The sequence below is a fragment of the Gymnodraco acuticeps genome, unplaced genomic scaffold (genome assembly GCF_902827175.1).
Source record: "Gymnodraco acuticeps unplaced genomic scaffold, fGymAcu1.1, whole genome shotgun sequence".
Lineage (NCBI taxonomy): Eukaryota > Metazoa > Chordata > Actinopteri > Perciformes > Bathydraconidae > Gymnodraco > Gymnodraco acuticeps.
This window is the reverse complement of record NW_022992351.1, coordinates 8,020,417-8,029,622: the sequence shown is the minus strand read 5'-3', so window position 1 is coordinate 8,029,622 and position 9,206 is coordinate 8,020,417. Positions and strand designations below refer to the sequence as shown.

At 42.1% G+C, this 9,206-nt stretch overlaps 1 protein-coding gene across 1 annotated transcript in view; it reads right to left on the bottom strand.

Annotated features, from left to right (window-relative positions):
* Positions 1-9,206, bottom strand: part of sema3bl (sema domain, immunoglobulin domain (Ig), short basic domain, secreted, (semaphorin) 3bl) — a 69,147-nt gene that overhangs the window by 41,372 nt on the left and 18,569 nt on the right. The window contains 1 exon segment of the mRNA XM_034209277.1: positions 7,152-7,312. Coding sequence (XP_034065168.1) covers positions 7,152-7,312 — 161 coding nt within the window.

The window sequence follows — 9,206 nt, the reverse complement described above, 5'->3', positions numbered from 1 at the left end:
ATCGAATCCCCCAATGACTGTCTCCCACACTATTCTCTTCCAAATGAGCCCAACATTCCACGCTTTATAGCCCCACCCATTGGACCGTACCATCCAAAAGGGGTGGCATGTGCAGAGATGGTCAGCTCAGATAAGGACCGTAGTTAGTCACAATAAACATTTAGTGGAGAATGACAACATCCTTTACTTACATTATATTTAATTACTGTATGCAAAGAAAACCCGTTATAAACTAACAAGCCAAATGTACATGATAACAAATCACCCCCACCTCCAACCTGCTCCTTTAACCCCATCCGGAACAATAAAAAGGATCCGCTGTTTCCCGGGGACCCTTTACGATGACGGACCTTGGGACCGGAGACGGGAGAGCAGGCGGTGGTGAGTGTTATGATGTTGACTGTTATAGGAGTAACTTGTACCATTAATGCACTTTATATCATGACTTTTACACGCTAAACATATCCTTTGCACATAATCTCAACCGCTGTCAATCTACACAAACCAACACTTTGGCGCTCTCGCTATAACTCCCCTTTCTTTCCAGGTGGAGCCGAGAGCCTAACCAGCGTCTGCCAGACAACATCACAATTTAATACGGTTGAATTATTTAATACACACTACATCAATAAATAGTATAAAATGTGCAAATAGGCAATGTTTAACTGTACTGTGCAACTCCCGCTAATAAAGTGCAAACTGTTCACTAAAGTGCTGCTGAGTGACATTTGTCCTGTGCAAACCCACATGTGCAAGATTACCCGGCCCGAAGCCGTCAGTCCATAGTGACGAAGTTACCTTCGTCACATTTCCTTCCCCCTCTCCCCAGGAAGCACAGTGTCCTAACCGTTTTGGCTTCGGGACAACCAGTCAGCTACCAGGTTTGACTTCCCCGGCCGGTACCTGACCGTAAAGTTATACGGCTGCAAGGCAAGGTACCACCCCGCGATACGCATGTTTGCGTCCATCTTGTGAAGCCATTGAAGTGCACGATGGTCTGTCTCCAGTATGAACTGCCGTCCGAGAAGGTAGTACCTCAGGGAGTCGATGGCCCACTTCATCGCCAGGCACTCCTTTTCAATGGTCGAGTACCTTGTCTCCCTGTCCAACAACTTCCGACTGAGGAAAACCACCGGTTTCAGCTCCCCATCCACTTCCTGCAGCAATACCGCTCCAAGGCCTACCCCTGAGGCATCTGTCTGAACGGTGAATAGCTGATTAAAGTCTGGTGAGTGAAGGACTGACTCAGTGGTAATGGCTTGCTTCAGGTCCTTGAAAGCTCTGTCACAGTCCTCGTTCCAGTGGACTTTGGCTGGCACCGAGGCCTTGGTGAGGTTGGTCAACACAACTGCTCTTTCTGACAGCTGAGGGATGAACTTCCGATTCCAATTGACTAACCCCAAGAAAGTCTTTACCTTCTTCTTTGTAGTTGGCACGGGGTAGGAGGTAATCGCTTCGATCTTACTCAGCTGTGGGCGGATGACACCTCCCCCAATGACGTAGCCCAGGTACTCCGCCTCTTCCTTGGCAGAGGCGCATTTACGGGGGTTGATGGTCAGTCCAGCAGCTTGGATCGCATGGAGGACCTGTTGTAGGTGATCCCTGTGTTCTTCCCATCTCTGGGTTCACCATGCGGAGGAACTGTTCAAGGATGAGTATCTCACAAATGTCTTTGATGCTGGACGTCTCAAACCTAACCCACTTGCAGAAGAGGTCCTTCAGTCGGACGTACAGCTCACGTGGGGTCTCGTCCTGTTGGATGTCGAGGGCACGAAACCTCCGTCTATAGGTGTCAGCGGTGATCTCATATTTGGCCAGGATTGCTGCTTTGACTTGCTCGTAGTCCTCAGAGTCTCTAATGTCCATTAGCACGTACGCACTACGTGCTTTACCAGTCAGCAGGGGAACCAATCGGACAGCCCACTCTTCTGGGTCCCAACGACAGACCTGGGCCATGCGTTCGAAGGTGGTGAGGAACTGTTCAATGTCATCATCTGGCCCCAGTGGCCACAACTTTGGCTCGCGGTGAAGCGGTTGTTCTCTCTGACGTCTTGGCGACCTTCGCCTGGATGAAGACGTCTGCTCCAGATCATCACCGAAGTCCCCTCTTCTTTTGGGCCGCTCCTCATCACTGCCTTGCTCTGTTGGCGGCCCCGCTCTCATCTCAGATAGCTGGGCTTGAAGCCTTTGCCAGTTCGTCTCCTGCTGGTTCTGAGACTGCATGAGTGCTTTCATCATCTCAGACAGCTCCTCAAACCTGTCCCTTGGTTCACCAGCCGTGGCCCCCTGGTCAACTCCATGCGTAGCCACCCCGTCATCGGGCACCTCCATTTGGTCGGGTTTTTTCCCTCGGCATTTCCAACTCCTTACTTGGTAAATCCCACTTCTGACACCACTTGTGAAGGCTGACAAGTGAGCGGCCCGACCAAGTAAGGAGACAGAGGCAGAACGTCTTGATACAACCCGGTGTGGGTATGTATTCATCTTTGGTACATGGTTGACCACATCAAATCCCCCAATGACTGTCTCCCACACTATTCTCTTCCAAATGAGCCCAACATTCCACCCTTTATAGCCCCACCCATTGGACCGTACCATCTAAAAGGGGTGGCATGTGCAGAGATGGTCAGCTCAGATAAGGACCGTAGTTAGTCACAATAAACATTTAGTGGAGAATGACAACATCCTTTACTTACATTATATTTAATTACTGTATGCAAAGAAAACCCGTTATAAACTAACAAGCCAAATGTACATGATAACAAATCACCCCCACCGCCAACCTGCTCCTTTAACCCCATCCGGAACAATAAAAAGGATCCGCTGTTTCCCCGGGGACCCTTTACGATGATAGACCTTGGGACCGGAGACGGGAGAGCAGGCGGAGGTGAGTGTTATGATGTTGACTGTTATAGGAGTAACTTGTACCATTAATGCACCTTATATCATGACTTTTACACGCTAAACATATCCTTTGCACATAATCTCAACCGCTGTCAATCTACACAAACCAACACTTTGGCGCTCTCGCTATAACTCCCCTTTCTTTCCAGGTGGAGCCGAGAGCCTGACCAGCGTCTGCCAGACAACATCACAATTGAATACGGTTGAATCATTTAATACACACTACATCAATAAATAGTATAAAATGTGCAAATAGGCAATGTTTAACTGTACTGTGCAACTCCCGCTAATAAAGTGCAAACTGTTCACTAACGTGCTGAGGGACTATTGTCCTGTGCAAACCCACATGTGCAAGATTACCCGGCCCGAAGCCGTCAGTCCATAGTGACGAAGTTACCTTCGTCACACACTTCATCAATGTAAAGTGTTCTTTAATCTTTATTCAGCAGTCACACATAATTAAAGTGTTTACCTGCAGAAAAATCCATCCAGGAAACAAGACTGCCAAGCAGAACGGTCGGGAACAATCAAACGTAAAATGTTCCTAACTTTGAATTGCCTGTGAAACTCATTAGTTCAAGACACACTACTTTAAAAGTCAGCCAATATCAAAGAACTACATAAATCATCAAATATTGTATTTGTTTATGTGCCTGCTGCTAAACAACCTGCAATAGATCAAAACCCTCTATTATACTCAGTTCAGATTATGCCAGCTGAACCCCTGGCAAACTTGTTTTTTACTGCAAAGGTAAGGAACATATTTCAAGTAAATATATGCCCTGTGGCCATGAATGTTACAAGACATGTAACTCTGGGACCTCTGCTACTGTACGTAGCAACATCATGCATATATAAACTGACGTAAGCAGATTATTTTCAATTTTTCTTGAATCTGTTGGAATTTTTGCACAAAACCATATGCCTTCTTTGTTGCTGAGCCAACGCAACATTTGGCAGAAATAGACCGTATGAATCATGGGATGTAATGAGTTTGGACTGAAACATTGCATGAACTCTTAAATCCAAAAATAGTCCCTGGGGAGAAGGTTTGAATTTCAACACGAGCTAAGTTTTGATCAACACATCGCTTTTCAAATTGTATTATTTCGAGGCCAAAATGATTTTTCTAGCATTAACCTATGCTAAGCAAGCTGGGCCAGAAGCCATCAACATCACCAAAGAACACTTAAACAAGATATACCACATGTAAGTAAACACTGAGCAAAGTAAACCAGCTGGATGAACATGAGGGAACATATTTGAAATGTAAACCAACATTTCATATACAATAATTAAAGATGACAAATGTATTCCAATCATAGCTGTTTATGTTCTAGGGGACGGTGAAGTGGAATATTTACTCCATTATATGAGACATTTGCATAAACTGAATCACTAATTATTAGTCTTTTCCTGGGTAATTCTCATTAGGCAAAGTGTTCCACTTCCCAGATTTAATTAAATAAGAACTGGTTCCAGTTTGAGCAGAATCACGTTTGGTGCAATGGTCTAACCAAAGCAAGCCAAGCCTTATTCCCATTTGAGATTTAATACACTGTTGGTCAGAGTTATAGTGAAAAGGGGAGAATAGGCTTTTTATGCCGAAGATATATTGTAAACTCAGGTAGTCAAAGTCTGAGCTAGAAAACTACAAGCTTGTCTGATTTCACAGCAGTTAAAAGCTTTGTTCTGGTTTGGACAATTTTAAACCTGTTTCTAAAAGGTTAGCATTTTCATCAGCTGCAAAGTAAGAATTGTGGAAATATATGCAGTACATACAACATTTGTTTTCTGATCTCAATGGATAAATGTCAATCAGATGACATCATTAGTTGCACTCAAGCCAAACATACATCTTTAATTAAATATAAAGGAATAGTTAAATATACATATTGTTTAGTTATTTACTTTCTTTCCAAAACTGAGATGATACGATCAATTCACAATCTCATTGGTGCGCTAAGTATGGTACTGAAGCTAACACGTGGTTAGCCTAGCTTAACATACTGAACTGTAAAGAGTAGAAGCAAGGCTAACAATTACCCTTTCCTAAATATCTGCTAGCACTTTTAAAGCTCATTATTATTATTATTACTATTTATTACATGGCTTAGTTGAATACTCGATTCTGATTTGTCAATTCAGAACACGTGACACGTTGTTAATCCAGAACACACAGACCGCTGTCATGGATTTATTGATCGTTGTTGAGGACGCTCACATCTGCAGAAAGAAGTTTGGTCGATTGAACTATACAGTTTGGCCGAAAAGCAAACTGCATGCAGATCAAGGTCCCTCCGCTTCGCGTCGGGCTCCTGAACAGCCTGTCGGGTGTTCTTTTCCCCATGATGACCGCCTCGCTGCACATTATCCCTTACATGTTGGTTCATGTTTTCTGTATGGTTTTATGGTGGTTTGTGATGTTGGCATATTTTGAACTTGCATAAAGGAGAATGTAAGGTTAACTGTTTCCTATTGCTGCTTGTCATTTTGCTACGTTTTGACGTTTGGCTCTTCTTCATCTGGCTTCCAGTTTTCAACATTGACCTTAGTTTTCAATTCAACATCGAACAAATACCAACATATGTTCTCGGAGTGAAAACAGTTTTTGGTACAGGCAAACAGTTTATATTCATTTTGTCCTTTCTCTTTTCACGTTGAGCGGTGGTTTATGGAACGTTTGGCAGATGTGTGTCATCCTGTAAACCTTTGTTTCATTGAACTGGCATCGTGGATAGATTTCACAATGACTGGCTCTGATAGAAGCCCGGGCATTAAAGGCTCTAACAGCTCACCGTAAACTGGAAAATCAGAAAGCCTCATGTGTGAACCTCAGCCAAGACAGAATGCAGTGAGCATTAAAAAGAGAACAAGGTGGGCTACATCTGGCCCTCTGTTTATATAAATTCCCTGTTCACTTTGTGTCATCACAGTGTCTTTGACCCATGTATAAGCACACACACACACACTCTCTAATGCACATACACACTGCTGCTCTTAGCTAAAGTGCTGCAGCACACCAAGGATTTCTCTAGGAGAGAGTTATTTGTGTTCTGCTTACTAGAAACTTCAATGGAACACAGAGTGCATCAAGCGCCCTAGTGAAAATAAAATATAAATGAATGATATATATAATATATAGAACATATGGTCTCAGAAATATAATTTCATGGAGAATTTGCTCATTTCTCTAATTCTAATGCCTTCTAATAAATGTCTGAAACTCATAAGATACAACTCAAATCACAGTAAAACTTATATCGGTATAATCTGTGCCACTGAATACATTTGACTAAATATGAATTCAAACTTTATATTAGATAAATTCGATTAGATTTTCCGATAATTGTTAACATACTTGTATCCACTACCAAAGCATAATAAACCTTATTTAAACAGTTAAGTTTCAAAACCAAATATCCAACATCTGCTATAATGAATAGCACAATAACATTCTTCTCTCTCTTTGTAATTCAGAGTCTCAATGTTTGATTACAGTGAAAATGTGCAGGTCTGCAAATAGATCTGATATTTTTAATATAAAAAATTTCCCAAATTGGGATCAATAAAGCACATATTTTCTTATCCTAATTCATCTCTCGTGTCTCTCTGGCGAGCCAAAGAAACTGTTTCTCCTGCAGTATAATCTCTGTGTTGGACAAGCTTCAGTGAGAAAATATATTTACAGATCAAAACATGGGATTGTTTATAGAACATCCCTGTTCAATTAACAATATCTAGAGGTTCAAATTCAATGAAAAATGCATTTATCCACACATTTCAATGTATAGTGTACACATGTAGTCAATTGATATGGGAAATCAAAAAATGTACCAAGGAAACAGGTGTGTGATCTCTTCCTTTATATATTTTTTCCCTGAAGACTGACTGTCTTTTTGTTTAATATTATCAGAACTGAGTTATGATGCAACAGCAGCAATAAAAAATAAAATGGCTGTTCATGTTTGAGCCACAACATTTATGGCTGATTTATGAGGTACCGAGTGCTTTCACAGATGTTCTGCAAAGAGGGAATTCTGGAAAAACACCAAATGGTACGCCTATCTCTTCAAGTCATATGTTATCTTCTACAGATTGAAACCACTTGAACAGTCACTGCAGTTTAAATCAAAGCGGAATGATGAATGTCCACTGTGCGGTAACTAACCTTTTACAAAACATCAATCACCAGAGCAGAATTAATCAAAAATAACTGATGGATTGACTATTTTCCCAAAGCTCACCTCTTTGGACTCGCTGCTGGTGGGTCCCAGCAGGAGAGAGTACAGGATATCTTTCCCTCCGAGGAAGAGGCGGTCCCGGTACTCATCGAGGAAGACGGAGGTAAGAGAGAGCTGGCCGTGGTGACCGCTGAAGATAGATGACCTGTTGGTGGACAGCAGGTCTGCAGAGAGAAAGGGGAACATGATGAGCACACACATATAAACACATTTCCTCTTTCATCACTTTTTGTCAATGTTCTTTTTACAAAACCAACATTTTTTCTTTTTAGCAACAGCACAAAAATCCAAGCAGGGGGGGATCAAACAGAGAGAGCAGTGATGAGTTGAAAGTTGATATAGCGATGACACATCGTTTTTTCTGCTCCCTGAAAGGCTTCATCTCTGATGGGTTTAAAACATATTTTGACATTGAAGCCTTCGTGACTATTGGTTGTTGGACCTTGGTTTAATCATTTGACCAGGCTGCCTTTACTTTAATCTGACAGCAGACAGTTTGCTTTTACTTTATTGGAAGTGATGTGTAATTTTCTCTACAGTAAAGCAAAAATCCCATGAGGAATCTGCTTGTAACATCGCCTTTTGTTCCACTATCCAAATAGGATTTGTCTCCAAACGTTCTCTTGTTGCTGCTGTCAACACTTAATTCCTGCACATTAGAGGATGTTACCAGAAAAGATCTACAGCACCACCCAAACAGGAAATGTACAACATTACTGTATGATTCAACATATTTTCATAGAATTAAAATAGTGCATACAAATCAAAAACATCAAATACATCAAGTATTGTTTTTGGATGTTAAGATGCTAAGGAATCTGAAAGCATCTACTGGTGCCTGAAGTGTATGAATTTATGAACAAACACGATACACACTCCCATATTAGATAACATGTATCAGTAGGAGAGCAGGAGTCCATCTGCACACAGAGGCCTGCACCTGGCTCTCCTCTCTGATCTGCCAGAAGCTTCAAAGTCAAAAGGTTGATGCAACAACTCTGCAGGAGTGGTAGAGACCGGGTTGAACACAAGTTCAGCCAGACACGGGTGGTACACACACACACACACACACACACACACACACACACACACACACACACACACACACACACACACACACACACACACACACACACACACACACACACACACAAGATTGCTGCTTCAAGGCCTCCTTCCAAAATCTTCCACTATCTCAAACAAACTTCTGTTACATCAGAGCATGCTCCTCCCAACTCTTCAAAGACAGCTTTTTAATCAGTGACCCTACAGTACACGTCAAACAAGGACGCTCCAAGTACAGCTCTGGGGTCAGTTTTAAATGTAATTGGCTCTAGTCGCTATAGTAATTATGACCCAAGTGAAGGGGGAAGTTGGGTGACAAAGCATAAAGAGCTACAAAGTCCAGAGAAAGTCAGAGTGGATGGACAGATCTAACATACAAGTTCACCAGTGAGACCACTTTCCTGTCCTGTGTCAAACCTAAACTCAACCATGGCTTAGTTTAACTTATGTACAAAAGTTTACTTATGTACCTTACTTTCTTTTTTCTCGTACCTAACCACAGCTACTTAACACGGTTACTTAAACCTTAACCACAATATTTCCCTTAACCTAAGTGACGTAAGTCAGTTTTATAACAAACATACACTGAACAAAAATATAAACGCAACACTTTTGTTTTTGCTCCCATTTTTCATGAGATGAACTCAAAGATCTAAAACCTTTTCTATATACACAAAATAACCATTTCTCTCAAATATTGTTCACAAATCTGAAAAAAATCTGTGATAGTGAGCACTTCTCCTTTGCCGAGATAATCCATCCCACCTCACAGGTGTGGCATATCAAGATGCTGATTAGACAGCATGATTATTGCACAGGTGTGCCTTAGGCTGGCCACAATAAAAGGCCACTCTGAAACGTGCATTTTTTCTTTATTGGGGGGGTCTGGGGGGGGTCCGAAAACCAGTCAGTATCTGGTGTGAGGGGTAGGGTTAGGGTTAGGGTAATGTTGTGAATCGAGTGGCCTGTGTTCGTCGTCCATAACATACGCCT